This window comes from Pseudopodoces humilis, chromosome 21, assembly GCF_049639895.1.
Source record: "Pseudopodoces humilis isolate 2021_Gansu_Grassland_sample_001 chromosome 21, ASM4963989v1, whole genome shotgun sequence".
NCBI lineage: Eukaryota > Metazoa > Chordata > Aves > Passeriformes > Paridae > Pseudopodoces > Pseudopodoces humilis.
In genome coordinates this window covers 2,460,499-2,477,751 of record NC_142220.1, presented here as the reverse complement: position 1 = coordinate 2,477,751, position 17,253 = coordinate 2,460,499, and the positions used below count along the sequence as shown (strand labels likewise).

The 17,253-nt window shown below is 54.4% G+C and overlaps 2 protein-coding genes across 5 annotated transcripts in view; one reads left to right on the top strand and one right to left on the bottom strand.

Moving 5' to 3' along the window:
• Positions 1-1,473: 1,473 nt before the first annotated feature.
• On the bottom strand, positions 1,474-10,318 carry SLC16A6 (solute carrier family 16 member 6). 2 transcript variants are annotated; one of them, XM_005526655.3, is made up of 6 exons: positions 10,195-10,318; positions 7,840-8,081; positions 7,101-7,244; positions 6,282-6,410; positions 4,620-5,441; positions 1,474-4,058 (listed from the first exon to the last, which is right to left on the bottom strand). In XM_005526655.3, the coding sequence occupies exons 2-6, from the start codon at positions 8,072-8,074 to the stop codon at positions 3,817-3,819; spliced, it is 1,572 nt and encodes a 523-aa protein (XP_005526712.1). In that variant the 5' UTR covers positions 8,075-8,081; positions 10,195-10,318; the 3' UTR covers positions 1,474-3,816. The 2 variants fall into 2 exon arrangements, with proteins under 2 accessions (XP_005526712.1, XP_014111372.1); XM_014255897.2 differs by lacking the exons at positions 7,840-8,081; positions 10,195-10,318 and having other exon boundaries at positions 6,282-6,538; positions 7,101-7,232.
• The window catches only part of ARSG (arylsulfatase G), a 26,733-nt gene continuing 18,780 nt past the window's right edge, over positions 9,301-17,253 (top strand). Inside the window, exons 1-2 of one of the 3 annotated variants that reach the window (XM_088065454.1) lie at positions 9,301-9,436; positions 13,744-13,868. The gene's annotated coding sequence lies outside the window, so the exon portion shown is untranslated. Of the gene's footprint in view, positions 9,437-13,743; positions 13,869-17,001; positions 17,108-17,253 lie in introns of those variants that run through there. The other 2 variants (XM_014255895.2, XM_088065455.1) reach the window with 2 other exon arrangements.

The following is a 17,253-nucleotide window of genomic DNA, read 5'->3' as shown; positions in this document are numbered from 1 at the left end:
ATTCATCTGTCCCCTGAAGAAGCTGGTGTCATTTTGTTGAAATAAGTGAAAAAGAACAAGAGGTTCCCCTTCCTCTTAATTTCAAATGGAAAAATTATTTTGTCCTTTTTGCTTGGTTGGTTTTGTGTTGTTTTGGGGGTTTTTTTTGGGTGGTTTTTGGTTTTTTGATTTTTTTTAAAGTCCCCAAAACAACAAACAAAACCCCACAGTCCAGCTTCCTTTCTGCTTCAGAAAGGACAGATACCTACAGTCTGAGCACTTCTGGCCTCTTGCAAGCTGACCTTGTGTAATTTCCTCTATTTACATTTGGCCAGCACTGGCCTCATTGACTACAAGAGTTTATACAACTCCTTTGGAGAGGAATACCAAGGATTGCTGAGGCACGTCCTGCCCCACATTGTCCTATTTACTGGGCTGCTGAATAGATGTACAGTGCTGCTGAGTAAATATGTCCTTATCCTATTTTGTTCTGCCTTTAATGCCTTTGTACCAGGATAACACAGAAGGTCACAGGCAATTAATTTAAACCAGGTGGGAAAAACAACTCTTAAAATCTTTGTGTGCAGGGAGGCATCTGATAGTGCTCCAGTAAAATGTGCTTTTATTTACGTGAGCAGGCTTTGCAATGCCTTTTCTGGGGGGTTGTTTTTGAGGAAACTGTTGCAAATAATGTTTGTAAACGAGCCAGAGTCAAATTTGGAGACAGATTATCTTCCCTGGACTTTGGTGTTGGCGTTCAAGCCTGCTCTGCTCGCATGCACGGCTCACCTCTGCTCTAGGACTTTTGCAACCAGAATGGAAACAGCTTGTGCTTAATACCCATCAGTGTGGTGATGATTCCCTCAGCAGGAACAGCATTTGCAAACCTAATGCAGACAGTGGTATTTGGGACGTGGCAGCACTCCTTGTAGGGTTTGGGGATGCTGGACAGGGAAGGGAATATCAAGAAATTAGGTTTGAGGGAGAGAAAATTGCTCTTTAACGTGACTAATCTGCTATTTAGTGGATGGGGGGGGGGGTGTTAAAAGATTTTTTTTTTTATGCACAAGTTGCTCAGCCTGGCACGGAGAAAGTACTCAGCAATTCAACAATGATAAAATAATTACACAATTGTGTTCTTCACGGAGACACGAGGGTAACGCTCCCCAGTGGCACCGGTTCAGGCACCACTCGCGAGGAGAAAAGGCTCCTTCTAATCAGGGCTGAGGGGTGAGGGTTTACAAGAGCACCCTTGAGGTCAGCACTAATCCACAGCTTGCAGGCAGCTCATTTGGAGAGCTGGGATTGCCCAACTTGCAGGGAAAGCCACTTCAGGCTGGAGGAGTGACATGTGACAGCTTCCCCCAGCAAACCCAGGGACAGCCCAGGGATGGAGAAGAGGGAGCGGAGGAGAAGTTTCTTCACTGTGTTTATTATTAAAAGAAGGAGGCAAGGGAGGAAAAAAAAAAAAAGAGAAAAACAAAAAAAAAAGAGAAAAAAAAAAAAAAAGAAAAAAAAGTTTATTGCAAATCTCAGTGTTTAAGAGTATTTCCAGAGTCCACTCGGTTACAAACAAATCAGTCAATCCTGCTTGTGCTGTGCCCTCTCACACACACACTCACCACTCGCTCCCCTGCTCGTGCCGCAGACAGGAACAGAAACGGACTGTGAGGTCAGTGACAAATGTAGTATTTGATCTGTACTGGAAACTTGGTACAAAATAAAAGGAAAAAAACCCCAAAGTAAATACAGTAGAACCTCGCAAATCTGCAGAACAGGGAGCTTCCACACACACGCAAAACCTGGAGGCCTTAAATCCACTTCCAAGCAGTTGTAATAGCAAAGTGCTGTAGTGAGGTCTCGTATCACAAAGACTTCAATAACCTTACAAGGATAGGCTACAGAACATTTACCAAAACGCTTGAAGTATCATAAATTAACAATAAATTAAAAGTACATTGTAATGCAACGTGGTTTTTTGTTCACTGATCACCGATTCACACAACTCTAGTTCTCTGTAAGGGATCTTCCAGTCCTGGGTGCACACAGCGAGGTTCTGCTGGCCGTGATAAAGTGCTGAGGCAGAGGAAGGACACGAGACCGCAGGTCCCGGGCAGTGAGGATGAATTGCTCCAGCCACTTGGTTGCAAGAATGCCTGTTTCTTTTTTTTTTTTTTTTTTTTTTCTCTCTTCTTTTTTAAAATTTTTTTTTTTTTTGGACATCTAAGACAGAAAAAAACAAATCAAGCACCTTCCCAAAAAGAGGTTGTTCTCTTTTTTTTTGTTTTTTTTTTCTTTTACAGATTGTCCCACATTTCTATGGCTGGTAAAACACAGACAGGTCAGTGTAGCAGTTAATGGATGATGCCACTTCCACTTAAGTACACAGAAATGGTAGTTTGGGGTATCTTTTCCCCTCAAACCAGAACAGACTTGTTTGATTTGTCCCCCTGAGTTGCCTAGAGGCGAGAAGATGCATATAGGTGGGGTAAGCAAGCTCGTGTCACTGTGAGCAGGAATCTCTCCCGTTAAGACTGAATGAACAGCTCAAATGTTGTCTTTTATCCTTCCCTTCATGCACAGGCTCCACTTCACTTCTCGCTGAAGTCAGCAGCATAAAATAAAAGCCCCTTGCTGCCTTTGGGGGTGCGCTGGGGAAGGGGTGCAGCTGAGCCCCAGCAGCTGTGGCTGGCAGGGCTGGGGAGCAGAGGGACAGGGGAAGGTCCTGGGGGGGCCACAGGCAGCTGGGGCTGCAGCAGAGATTTCCTTGTGCACCTGTGAGCCGAGGTTTCGGGTACATTAAGACATCCTGGGCCAAATCCTCCCTGTGGGATGGGCTGGTTCCGGCAGCCGTGCCAGGTCCGTGGGCACCAGCTGAGCCTTTTTCCATGGAAAGAGATGCTGGATCTGTAGGGGTTTTTTTTGTTGTTGTTGGTTTTTTCTTTCTAAATAACTGGGTTACTTAAGACTTATCTATTAAAAACAGCTACACTTTATGCTGTAAGAGTAATTTTCCCAACAATTTCACAAGCAATACAAGATAGGCATTGAAGAGATTGATGTAAAGACAGCTTTCCATTATGCAGAAGATCGTTTTTCCTCTCCAGTTATTTGAGCTAATCTCCTTTAACAATCTCAGAATAAATTAATAAATACTAGTTAAATTAGAAACAGTACATCAGGTCTGACTATCAACAGAAAACAGTTCTAAGGATCCCAGTTGGGAGAAGAAAAATGATCTTGTGAAATATGTGCAGTAATAACTGGCCATAAAGACACATGGAGCCTTTGATTTCCCAGCATTTGTGACATTCAAGTTAAGATCATTAGCAATGCTTTCTAATTGTCAGCTATCTAGCCTAGCCTCCTCCTCCAAGCTAAAAGGTGAGTCTGTATCCCTCCAGAAGAAGATTCAGTTGGCCACTGGTGGTGTATGAAATGCTCGTCTCCAGTTCATATTATTGGGTCTGTGTGGAATTTGTGGTAGGGGATGGGTGACAGTCAGAGGCTGAGCTGCTTCTGCTGTTGCTGTTGTCAGTATTTATGGGATCAGCTGGACCTTTACCTATGCTTGTTATCAGGAAAGCAAGTGTGCATCACATCTTCATGCTAGACAGAAGTTATTCTTATGTGGCTATCCGTATTTTCTATGGAGCTTTCCATTGTTGGTTAAAAAAGTTCTGTCTAATAGTTAAAAAAAAAGAAAATTGTTGGTAGCAACTGTTCACATTTAAAATTTCACATTCCCTTTAGAATGGAGTTTTAAAACGTGGAGCAGAGCTGACATTTCCCCCAGCCTTACACTGAGTACATTAGATGGAGAAGGAACAGGGTTTTTTATACCACGCTGTCAGAGCCTTTTCCTGAATTTTCTGCTTTTCCAATATCCATGTCTATAAAGTCATCTGGTAGTTCTGGTGGTGGCCCTGCTGTGCTCTCCTCCACCTGCTGCTGCTGCTGGTGGCAGAGCCCAGTCTTGCATGGCCTCACCAGGGCCAGAAACACGGCCCCCAGGACCATGCCAGCAGCACAGGAGTAGAAGGCTGAGCTGTAGTTCTTTGTCGTATCCACTAAGACACCTGGAAAAAACATTTACAGCAGTTAGCCACAGCCCTCTCCCCCCCCTGCCCTTCCCTGCCCTCCTGGAGGTTTTAATCTGCATTTCATCTGCAGCCAAAACTCGGAGACAATCGAGTTAAAAAATAAACCCATTGTGTTCTGGGGTACACAGTGTCACCCTGAGGCGAGTCTGCAGCCCCTGGGCACCGCAGGGATGCCGAGCCCGAGGTGCATCAGGCGTCTGTTTGTTCTGCCAGGCTTCACCTTCCTGCAGCGCGTGGCACAGGCACAGCGAGAGGGATTCGCCTCTGCCTGTGCCTGAAGTGATGCCAGGTTTGGGTTTCTGACAGGATCAGGGTAGCACTGCAGCATTTCCCTTCCCTCTGAGGTTCCTCAGTGCCTCATCCGTGGGACTCTGCAGAGCTGCATTGCAGTCTGCTGGCTCTGGGAGACTCCCGGCAGTGGTTGCTGGGTTTTTAGGGGAGTGCTGCGATTAGTGCTGCCAGAATGCCCTCTAGACAGAGATCAGCACCCAGTGTCAAACACCTCCAAAACAAAACCGAGACCAAAGTTTGCGTTACCTGCAAGGGGTGGTCCAGCCAACCCAGCTAAGCTTTGAATGAAGACGTAGACCCCAGCTGCAGAGGACATCTTCTCTATGCCAACCACGTCGTCCTCAGCCAGGAGGGGAATATGTGTGCCCGCTACCGTGCCGAGCATGAACCCAAAATAAACGCTACATATCATCAAGCCCCAGAATCCAGAGGCAAAAGGGAAGGCAACCAACGCTACCGACAGCAGGATGACGCAGATGAGCTCGATGTAGATCTTGCGGATCGGTTTCTTGTTGAGAACCCAGCCCGCAAAAATCCTCCCGAAGACCTCGGCGATGGCCATGGCTGACAGGATGTAGGCAGAGTGGTCTTTGCCGATGCCGAGGCTGCGGCTCAGGGGGATGATGTAGAGGGAGGGAGCGAAGAAGCCCAGGGTTGCAAACAGGCCAAAGAATGCATAACAGATAAAGCTATAGTCTCTCATCACAGAGAAGTCCAGTAGTTTGGTTTTTGGTTCTGGAGGGGTGCTGTTATTTTCAATGGGATTCTGTCCGTGTTGCTTTGGTTCTTCACTTTTCGGCTCTGCTTTGGTTTTTCCAGGCACATTGCTGGGTGAGGTAGTTATATCGACTCCTGAGTCTATGGACTCTATTGAGGTGCATGTTTGCTCGTTTTCAAGCATGTACTTTGTCTCCGTGGACTCCTCTGGAGGCTGTGCTTTCACTTCTTCCTGCTCTCTGATGACGATGGGGCGCAGCAGCGATCCGCAGGCGGTGATGCCGAGCTGCAGCACCCCGACAGAAAGCATGCTGTACCTCCAGCCAATCTGCTCCTTCAGGGCCGTGATTGCTGAGAGGAGAGGAAAAGTGTAACTGGGAAAGCCTGGAGTTACACCAAGGAATTGAATTTACAGCCGGGGAAGGGACTGCAGATTCGCTACTGGAGGGTTCTCTCGAAAAGGCTGAGCAGGGGTCTCTCCTCCCAGGGGTCTGCCACCCACCTTCCTCCCCTCTGCCGCAGCAGATAGAAGCTAAAAGCTGTGTTTATCACCTGGCTAGGCAGATGCCACCCTCTAGGTAGCCCCTTTTGAGGTCTCAGCAAGTTTGGGGACAAAGGAGGCGTTGTTTTTTAGCGAAGGACAGCAAACTCAACGCTTGAGTTTGCTCTCTCAGCTGCCCCCAGCCTAAAACCAGCTAGCAGAGGAAGTCTCTTAGCTCTGCTCAAAGGTGCACGTCACTGCTTAATTACCAGCCTTCATTTGCAGCCAAAGCAGCTTTGCAGGGGGTATTAGCCCAAGGCACACGAGCACAGCACACCACATAAACCTCCAAGGGCAGGCGGTGACAGGGCCGTGACGCCTGGGGACAGGTCCCCAAAAGGCTGCCGGAGCACTTTGGCAGCCCGTGCTGAGCACAAGCCCAGTAACCTTTAGGAGCAGCTCCGTGCACTGTGTGTGTTTTAAATAGCTAAAAGTTTCTGGGGCTTATTTTTAGCCTGCCAGATCTATATAGGGACACGGCATGTCCTGCGCTGGCACACGGCACCAGGGGGGTGGCACTCGGGCAGTGTCACAGCCGTCCCCAGCACTGCCTGGCACTGCACCATGGGCGTGTGAGTGACCACTCGTGGCCACTGCCTTGGGAAAGGGTGGCAGCAGCCTCTGGCCCTCCCAGCACATGGACACCGTACCTGGTGCGAAGGAGAAGACAGCGAAACATTCCCCTGTGGATGCCACCGCTGTGACCAGCGAGCGCCTTTTGTCAAAATACTGTGATAAAATGGTGACAGTCGGGAGGAAGGAGAGGCAGTATCCCAGGCCTGTGAATAAATGCCAAAAATTGCCATAACAACAAGTAAAGGAGGGGGAAACACCGATGCGAGAACACGTTAAGTCGGCTTTCCCGGTGGTCATTACAGTATCATTTCGGCCAACTCAGCAAGTCACCCTGGAAGAAAATCATTGGGGAAACCAGAATGTTATTCTTTTGTAAATTGGAGGGGGGAAAAGAAAAAACAAAGAGGAAAGGAAAGTGAAATCTCAAATCAAGAGACCCAGCCTCCCAAACCCGCTAGATAATGCCTTCTGCTCCCAAACAGCCAGCGGGGTCCACTTTGAGGACCTCATCTGCCTAAAGTACTTGAGCCTGTAGCAACTGTTCCCCTAAGCAAGGCAAGCTCCTGGCCATGGGTATGAACAGGACACCCAGGCCAGGCTGGAGAGGGGGAAAAGTATCAGGAGAAGAAACCAGAGACAGAGGGAGCATCAGAGGATTTGATCCCAGGCCCAGCTTTGGTCTCCCCAGCCATCAGAAGCGACTGGTGTGAGGGCAGGGCCGAGTCCAGGGGGTGCCCGGGGTGGGACAGGGCAGAAAGCCGAGCCTGGGGCCCATCCCCGCTGCGGGATCAGCTCGGGAGGGGCAGCAGCACCCAGCACACCCCGTGTGCGTGCGGAGCCAAAGCCCCTTGGCTTGCGGGAGGGGGCAGGCTGGGGACAGGATGGTGACTCACCGGAGACGATGCCGATGGTGACGTACATGTCCACCACGCTGCGGGCGAAGGACGCGATGACCATGCCGGTGCTGACCAGCAGCCCCCCGGCCATCACCACCAGGCGGTGGCCAAAGCGGTTGCTGAGGACCGTCGACAGAGGAGCTGGAGAGAGAGAGAGAGCCGTGGTCAGCACCCACCTCAGCAACTTCACAGCCACCATCTCCTGCACAGGCTCTTCCCAAACTCCTGCCCGGGTCCCCACGAGGTGCCACCTCCCTGCACAGCACAGCATCGCCCTGGAGCCACCCTCGGAGCCCTGCACAGCTCACAGCATTTAGGATGTGCTAAAAAATCACCAGAACAGACTTAAAGATGAGCACGTGGAAGCCTGGGACAAATCTCCAGCCAAATGCCCAGACACCACTGGATTTCAGCAAGGCTTAAGTTATTTCTAATCCTTTTCACTGCAGAGTTTGGTTTGAAAATTCTGGGTTTTGCCCCTTGCTAGTGAGACCTGAACAACTGGGTCAGGCTCAGTGACACGGACCATGTCCCTGCACCACCCACAGCCATGGACTGGGGCTCAAAGGGACTGCCAGGCTGAGACAGAATTTCTTGGCATTTGAAGAGCGGCCTCTGAGCTTTATAGCTGTGATTTAATTTACAATGGAACCATTAGAGGCACGAAAGTCACAGGTGCCAGGTCCTGGCATGCTGAGTCAGCAGCACCACTGCCCCTTGCACCTGCTCCTCTTACCTGTGAAGGTCTGTACAAACACACATATGGATATTATCCAGGATATCCTGCTGTTGGTTTCGTCAAAGCTTTCCATCAGGTCGTTAAAGAAGACTCCAAATGATTTTATGATACCGTATGTCAGGGCTTCCACAACAAAGAACGCAAAAGCGACTGTCCAGCCCCATCCTCCGTCAGGCACTTTAGTATAAACGTTTGCAGAGGTGCACGGCATCTTTACAGCTTTGACCGTCATTTTGGATCTGGAAAGAGAGGGGAGAGGGAGCCAGGCATCAGTTTAAGCTGAGTTTTGCTGGAAGAGGCAGAGCCTGGGAGCTGTAGCACCCCTGAAGCTCCGTGAGCCGGACCCCGAGCTGCCGAGGGATGAAGTGTGGGAGCTGGGCTGATGTTTCTGCCTCTGTCCCTCCGTGGGCTCCTTCCCGCTGCTGCCCTGTGAGCCCCGCAGCAGAAACTCTCGGCTCAGCAGCCGGGCGAGCTGTTCCCAGCAGCCAAACCCGGGAGCTGGGAGCTGTCATCTGTCTGTCGGTGCACGGGGGCGGATGGATGCAGTTCGTGAAAGATCCGCCGCGGAACCCGGCGCGGGCTGGGCTGCAGGAGCCGCACAACTCCCGGGGCATCCGTCCTCCCCAGCCTGGCTGTCCCCACAATGGCAGCTCAGAACGGGGGGTGGGCACATCCCCGCTTCCAGCAGCTCCCCTGCAGCCCTTGGCATCCCCCGGGGCAGGGGGGGCTGGATGGGATCACCCCAGAAGACACGGGATGTCCTCAGCCCTGCCCCGTGTCACTGTGGGTGTGCGGGGGTGCCTTTAGTCCCACACGGAGCTCCCATGGAACCCCAGCACTGCCACGGCTGCCCTGGGGGGACAGCGCCGGTGTCGGGGGGGGGGACTCTGTGCTGGGCTCACAGCCACACCCGCACTGGGGGGACAGTGCCGGGGTTACAGTCCTGGGCTCACAGCCACACCCGCACGGGGGGGACAGTGCCGGGGTTACAGTCCTGGGCTCACAGCCACACCCGCACGGGGGGGACAGTGCCGGGGTTACAGTCCTGGGCTCAGGGCCACACCCGCACGGGGTCCGCACCACACCTGTGCGGGTGGGACAGTGCCGGGGTCACTGTCACACGCGCACGGGGGGAGCACCGAGCCGAGGCCACTGCAGCACCGCACCTGCGCGGGGGGACGGTGACAGGATCACCTGCGCCGGCCGTCTGTGCTGGGCTCACTGCCACACCTGCGGGGGGCTCCGCTGTGCCACGGCCACCGGCACACCTGTGCGGGCGACAGCGCCGGGGTCACCGCCGCACGTGCGCTGGGTGGGGACAGTGCCGGGGTCACCGCCACACCCGCGCGGGGGGCGGCAGTGGCGGGGTCAGCTCCCCGCGGGGTCAGCCCGGAGGGCACCGGGCGGCCGCCGGGAGCAGCGGCCCCGTGCGCCGCCCCGTCCCGCCCGGACCTGCGGCTCCCCCCGCAGCCGGCCCCGGCAGCCACCAGGCATTTCCCTCCTCCATTTTAGACTCGGCTCCTCGGCAGCACGTTCCGGCCGCGGGGAGCCCGCCCGGCCCCAGCCCACCGGGGAACGCGGCACGGCGGAGCAGGCGAGTGCGCGGCACCGGCCCCGCGGCGGCCCGGCCGGGCTGCGAGCCCACGCCGGGGGTCCCCGAGCCGGGCAGGGGGGTCCCCACGCCCCGCAGCCCCTCCTGCGGTGCCGCATGGCGGGTGCGGGGCTCCCGGGGGATCCTCTCGGGCAGGGATGGAGCGAGGCGTGGGCTCCTGCATCCCTGCGGTGCCGCCCGCGCCCGGCTCTGCTGCAGCCGCGCAGGGCGAGGGGCACGGGCGGGACCCCCGAAGTTTGTGGGAAGTGCCTGGAGACCCCCCGAGAGAGGGGACGGGGCTGCCGTGAATTCCTGTGTCGCTGCACGGGGAATAGCGGGGGGAAAGCACATCAGGAGGAAGCACGCTTAGGGAACAGTGAAAAAAAAAAATAATAAGGAAAGAAAAAACAACCCAGCGAAACCGCAAACCCGGGCGTATGTTTTGTACATTTAAAGATTAAAAGGAATAATGATGGCGGGGAAATAAATTGAAAATGAAGAAGCCGGAGCGCAGGGGCCCGGCGTGGCCCCCCCTTCCCTGCATCACTTTCCCAACATTTCAGCCCTGATTCCTGCATCGCCGGGGCCGCGGGCTAAAAATACAGGGATGCAGGCGAGGGGAGGTGGGGAAGGAAAACGCTGGAAAAATAAAAAAATAATGTTAAAAAGCGCCCCAAAAGAGGAGAAAAAAATTAAAAAAGGGAAACAAAGCCCTCCCCCACCCGGCTCCCCCGGAATCCCCGGGCGGGAGCCCCACTCACCCGGTGCTGCGGCGGGGTCAGGGGCTGCCCATGGCCCGGGAGGGCGAGCGGGCGACCCTCGGCGAGGAGGCGGCCCCGCTGCCCGCCGGCCTCCGGCCGCTGCTGCTCCCGCTGCCCGCGGCGGCGGCTGCTGCTGCTCGGTGCTCGCTCGCAGCCCTTTTATACCGGCTGGAGCCGGTCTCCGCCGGCGGCTCCGCAGCGCCCATGTGCGCGGCGCCGGGCCCGGCTCGCCCAGCGGCGGCACCGCGTGTGCGGGAGGGGCGGTGCAGCGGCCGGAGCGGGGCGGCCCCGCGGGTTCCCGCAGCCCCCGGGATCAACCTGCCCCGCACCGGCTGCTCCGGCAGGTGCCGGGCCGCCCCCACCGGAGCGGGGTCCGGAGCGTCCCCGGGATGCGGTGCTGGAGCATCCCCGGGATGCGGGGTCTGGAGCATCCCCGGGATGCGGGGTCTGGAGCATCCCCGGGATGCGGTGCTGGAGCATCCCCGGGATGCGGGGTCTGGAGCATCCCCGGGATGCGGTGCTGGAGCATCCCCGGGATGCGGGGTCCGGGGCATCCCCGGGATGCGGTGATGGAGCATCCCCGGGATGCGGGGTCCGGGGCATCCCCGGGATTCGGTGATGGAGCATCCCCGGGATGCGGGGTCCGGGGCATCCCCGGGATGCGGTGATGGAGCATCCCCGGGCTGGGCTCGCAGGGGATGCGGGTGGGATGCGGGGAGCACACACCAGAGCCCTCCTCGGTGCTGGATCTGGGGGTGGCAAAGTCTGTTTGTCCCCTCCGAGCTTTGGGTGCTGCGCATGATGCGGTGTTAGAGGAAATATGCCTCTGACTTGTATTTTTCAGGACAAAACGTCTCCTTTAGTTGCATTTCTGGGGAAAAACATTGCTCTTGGTTGTATTTTTAGGGGGAACCACCTCCTTTAGTTGTATCTTTAGGGAAAACCATTTCCTTTTGTTGCAATTTTAGGGGGAAAAAATCTCCATTGGTTTCATTATTTTCATTTTTTTTTTAAACCCTAAACCCAAAAAAAACCCCATCCTTTAGTTGTATTTTTGCGGAAAACATCTCCTTTAGTTGTATTCCTAGGAAAAACATTTCCCTCAGTTAAATTTTTAGGGAGAATTGTCTCTGTCAGTTGTATTTTTGGGGAAAACATCTCCCTTGGCTGTATATTTTGGGGGGAAATAATCTCCTTTAGCTGGACTTTTAGGGAAAAATATGCCCTTTTGTTGCATTTTTAGGGAAAAAAAATCTCACTTTGTTGCATTTTTTTTTTTAGGGAAAAACATGTCCCTTGGTTGAATTCTAAGGGGAAAACATTTCCATTGGTTGCATTTCTAGGGCAAACCAACTCCCTTCATTGCATTTTTAAGGGAAAACATGTCCTTTATGTAGGAAGCTTAGAAAGTAGGGATTTGTGAGTCAAGCAGAGCAGGAGAGACCGGCTCACCACCTACAGGGATGGGGAGGGAGGGAGCAGGGGTTCAGTCATCCTAAAATCACAGAACATCCTGAGCTGGAAGGAATCATTGAGTCCAACCCCTGGCCCTGCACAGACACCCCCAAAATCCCACACTGTCCTTGAGAGTGTTGTCCAAACTCTCTTGGAGCTCTGGCAGCCTCAGCTCACTGCTGCTGCCACATCCTGCTCCTGTTCTCCGTGTGCTGGGCACGGATGGATGCTGCCAGGAGGATTTGGAGTCTTGCACCATTCCCTGTGACTTTTGGGCCAGTGACTTCTGCCTGCAGGGAACAGCAGAGGGGTCAGAGTGGGTAGGTGAGCACACCTCTCCTCACCTGCCCTCCTGGGATCTGCCCCCTGTGCCGACCCACAGTGTGCTGGGTTAATGTGGAACCTGCTGATCCTGGTTCATACCCCTGGAAAAAGCAGCCAGGTTAAAATGTTCCTTCACTGCAAGGGCTGCTGTGTTTGGTTTGGCCAGAGTCCCTTCTGCTGCTTTTCCCTTCCTTTGCCCCTGGGGGATTGCTAGTGGCACAACACAGCCAAAGGCAGCAGGTAGTTGGGGAAAAATTCTCAAGATTCCCCAAAATGAGGCAAATTGTTGCTTTTGCTCAGGGATTTTGGGAAAGCTGCTGCTGGTTTCTCTTGGCAATGCTGGCCCAACAGCCGCTGCCTCCAACAAGTGCTGGTGCTCTCAGGGAGGTTTCAGCAGCTTCACTCCTCACAGTCCCCTCCTGAACAAGATGAAATCCTTCTGAAATCCATCCAAAGTCAGCCATGGGAGCGCACCCAGAGTGTCCTTGAGAGCCTCTCCCTGTCCCACAGGAAAAGCCTTTCTCTGAGAGAACCTTTGAGGTGGCTGTCCTTTATCCCTGCCTCCCTTTCAGGGGTGCAGATAAAGGGTGGCCGCCCCTCTGGCCTTGCAGAGCCAATATCCCGTTATATGAGATTTTCCTTGGGAATGGGTCACCCTCCCCGTGCTGAAATTCTTCCTGGTAGCAACAGGGCAAGTGGTTGTGGGACAACAAAAGAGGTTTGTGCCTCCAGGGGAGAAATAAGAATGCAAATATCTTTGGCATGAAAAAAAAAACCCAAAAAATTTGCTCTTTGGTATTTCTTGTCAGTACTTTGCATCTGTCTCTGCCTCACCTTCCCATTCCTTTCCTTTGGGCTTTCCAAGAGCATTGAGGCTTTGGGGAGCGATGGGGGCAGCAGGGGCCCTGTGGGGGGAACAGGGATGGTGCCTGCAGCCTCTCCAACCCAGAGCTTCCCAGCCCCACTGTAAAACCCTTTTTTCTCCATATTGTTTGCCCACTTTGGGGAGATTTCCCTGCTGCTTGGCTTGGCTGTGCCTCACTGGGATCCTTTTCCCTGGCACATCCCTTGCGGGTCCGTCCCGTGCCTGGCAGCGCTTGCTCCGGGACGTGCCTCCTCATCATCCCGGGAACTCCAGCAGCCCGGGAGCATGGCTGGTGTTTGAGGGCTCTGTAATCCACAGGGGAGCAGAGCAAGTCATGTCTGTGGGCATAAATCAGGCAGGAGCTGGAAAACAGGGCGGGCTGGGAAGAGCAGGGGAGCGCGGGCCCCTGCGCCGAGCCGCCGGATGGCTCAGCGACTTCCAGTTCATTTATTCTGCTGGGGTTTGCCCAGCCCTGCTCGGCATGTGAAATGTTTTCTCTGAAAGACCCAGCAGTGAGATGGGTGAAAAACATTCTCCTGTCCCAGGAGCTGGCAGAAATCCTGGTAAATCTGCAGAAGTATGTTTTTGTCGGTGCTGCTTATTCTGTGAGGGGAACTAGTATAAACTATTCCAGTAGAAAACCTTTTCCTGGAATAAAGTCCTGACTGTGTTCAGAGCATTGTCAGGACGGTTGTGCTGGGAATGGAGCTTTGCTGGTAAACATGTCAGCTCTGGGGAGGCACGAGGGGGCACACACAGAGCTCCTGCCCCTCTGCCCCACGGGCACACCCCTCACCAGGTGCCTGCTCAAATCAAAATCCCTGCAATTTTAAATTGCAAACAAAACACAGATGTACTTTTCTGCCCTCTGAAAGCCCGTCTGCCCTGCCTTCCATCCCCTCCAGGCTGTGGCTGGACATCCCTCAGCGGGGTCAGCACCAAGAGCCTCACTTCTGCTTGCCTGCCTCAGTTTCCCTGACCCCAGCTGGCACAAGGGGTGACACTGGGAGCTCCTGGAGCGGCACAGCAGGTAACCACTCCGGTTTGAATTTTTATCCTTTGCTGTGCCCTTTTCTCCCCTCTCCTCCTGGCCAGGACGAGGATCCTGGTGGGACTTCCAGCAGGGCACTGGGTGGGTTTGGGTTTTTTGTCCCAGATCAGAGCTGGGACACCCTGGGAGGGTTGTGAGCCCCGGGAGCTGGCGGGGGGTAGCTCGCTGCAGCTGGGTGTGCTTCAAAGGGCAGCAGGTTTTTCTGGGCTCCAGCCACTGCTTTGCTCTCCAGGCAGGCGTGAAATGGGAAAGAATGTGAAAAATGTGAAAATGATCATGCTGGCCCCAAGATTTGTAAACTTTCTGGTCGATGTGTGATAAATACATGACAGATTCTTCCAGCACTGTGTGGGTGACCCCTCTGTAGTGGCACTGCCAGCAGTGACATCCCAGAGAGGCATCTCCCCTCCTCGACAGCGGGGCCAGCTCGGGGGTGTCCTGCTTGGAGAGGCTTTGGGGCTTTTCTGAACTGGTTTATCTGGTTTGGACTTCTCCAGGTTCCTGTGAGCCGCCTTGCCTGGCTTGCAAAAGACAGGTTATTTATTTGTTCAGTCCTCCCCGGTGCAAGGTGCGTGCTGTGACGCCCAGGTGTGCCGTGTCCAGCGGAGGAGCACGCTGCCAAGGCCCTGGATGCTGGGAGTGATTCCTCCCAGGCAGCTGATGCAGCTGCAGCCACCTGTGCAGCATTTCCTGCTCGGCACAAGGCGAGGTGCCGCAATGTTCCTGCCATAGGCAGCCTGGGGAATCTCTCCTGGGTCATTTTGATTTGTGCAAAAATAGCTGAAAGTTGCTCAGCTCTGGGTGGGTCTGGCTGCAGCAAAGCTGGAGGGGAACAGAGGTGCTGCAGGTCCTGGTGCAGGGTGAGCAGGGGCTGGGATTTATCCCAAGGAGGCTCCCACCTCCCAGGGGAATGTGCACAGCCCGGACTCACCCGGGAATTTGAGCTGAAAAGGGTCAGAGAGGGCTCAGAGTGCAGAGAAGCTGATGCCAAGGGATGGCCTCACACTCATGGATGTGGTCTGGATGTGGAACATCCACAGGCCGTGTTCTGCCTCGCCTTCAAACAGCCTCTGAGCATCAGGGATCAAGGTTTTGTCTGATGCTAATGCATGAATTGGAGCCCTGGAAGACTTTCCCTGTAATTTAGGGAGGAGAGAGTGTCCTTTGAAAATTGTTTGGATTGTTTTTGTTAGCTGTGTCATCCTGGCACCCCTCCCCGAAGTAAATGGAAGGGACAGAGGTTTGTGGGTTCGGCTGCTTTGAGGTGTGCTGGGTTTTTCCCTGTGGCTGCAGGTGCAGCTGGGGGGCCCTGGGGTGCTCTGTGGGAGCCCTCAGGAGCGGGACTGGGTCTGGGATGGTGCTGCTGGGAGGATGTTTGGAGAGCTGGGATTTGGCACAGAGACCACACAGCCTGTGAGGGGCCGGGAGCTGCTGGATGCCAGCGGAGGTGCCCGGGGGCAGGATTAGGTGCTGTGTGTCCCCAGGGAGCCTGAACACCACCTGCCTGAGGAGCTCAGCTCAACTTTGGTGCCTTATTTTCCCCCAAACCCCAATTCTAGCAGGGTGTGATATCCTGTTCCATTGTGGAGAGTCACAGACAGGGGCCTGGGATGGGGCTGGGATGAGGCTGGGATGGGGCTGGGATGGGGCTGGGATGGAGATGGGATGGGGCTGGGATGGAGATGGGATGGGGCTGGGATGGAGATGGGATGGGGCTGGGATGGAGATGGGATGGGGCTGGGATGGAGATGAGGTGGGGCTGGGATGGAGATGAGGTGGGGCTGGGATGGAGATGGGATGGGGCTGGGATGGAGATGAGGTGGGGCTGGGATGGAGATGGGATGCACTGAGGTCTCCCTGAGCACTGTGAATTTCGTGACTCAGTTCTGTGCTGTCCTTGGCCCAGCTGGGCTCGCCTCTGAGCAGGGGGTGTTGGACTCAAGCAGAGCTGCTCCTTTAAAGTCCCCAACCATGAAGAAATCCAAGGAAATTGCAAAGGAATTTTTGTTTTGAAAGTAAAGACAACTTGGCTGCCATCAAACATGTCTAGAGACCTGATCTTGATTGTTGGAGCTGTGGGGATGCAGGAGGGTGCAGGACAGGACCTGAGCTCTGGTGGGCTTTGTTGGGGCAGGGTTGAGCAGCCTCTCCCACAGCTGAGCCCCCCACCCAGCACATCCCACCCCCATTAGCTGATGTACCGAGAGCCTCCAGGCGTTATAAATTAACACTCTGGGCTATGAATTATGAATGGAGCCACATCTCTGATCACTGCAATGCTCTGCTGACAGCCCAGGAGCTGCTGATCCAAGTGACAGCCCAAAGCTTTTAAAGATGTGAACAGCAAAAGCTGGGAATAATTTACTTTGCAAGCTACAAACTGCTTGGCCTACAGATGGGGCTCATCGTATTCCCTCTCCTGCCTGCTCCTGTCCTGTTCTTCCCTTTTGTTTCCCAGCATTGCCTTCTCTACTCTCCCTCTCTGTCTTAATGGATGTTGTCCTGTGTTGACCATCCCTTGGGAGCTGCATCCCTCATGCCACGTTCCAGGGTTGCTGGTTCCAGCTGGGGACAGGTGGGGACAGCTGGGGACAGGTGGGGACAGCTGGGTCCTGGCCATCCCCAACCCAGCCTCAGATCCCCACAGCCAGTGCAGAGCTCCTGGTGCAGGACCCAGAGGGATTTTGGCAGATCTGCAGCTTCATCCCCCTTTGGCCATAACTTTGTATTCAATACATCGTATTCCACAGCTCCATCTGCTCCGTGGAGCTCTGCCACAGCTCTGTCTTTGCCACCGCTCTTTGGAGGGTTTGTCCTTGAACCTTTCCATCTCTGGAGGCCAAATCCTGCCCTAAACTGCTGGATGTGCTTAATCCTGGGTATTCCTGGGGTTTTTTGCCCTCTGGGCTTGTATGGATTGCTGTCTCCTGACCTCTGGGGCAGCTCCCTCTGGCAGCCGGGCTGTGCTCCCTGCTCTGGCAGCGGTGGGGCAGAGGGAGCAGAACTAAATTTAGACAATGAGCTTCAGACGCTTGTCAGTTGTCATAAACGAAGGCAGGGCCCTGTATGTCCCCCTCGTGGGGCTGTGCCCCCTGCAGCACTCGGGAGAAAGCCCTTGGCAAGCAGGAGGGAGCCCGGGATGGCAGGAGATGGGAAACCACCCCAGCCTGAGCAGTGGGTGCAGGACAGGGACACTCCGCGTTCCCAGTCCTTTCCAGGTGAGCCATTGTCAACCAGGCAGCAGAACAACTTCAAAGGGAAAGTGTCTGGAGAAGGTGTTTGTTCTGCCCCAGTGTCTGGAGAAGGTGTTTGTTCTGCCCCAGTGTCTGGAGAAGGTGTTTGTTTTGCCCCAGTGTCTGGAGAA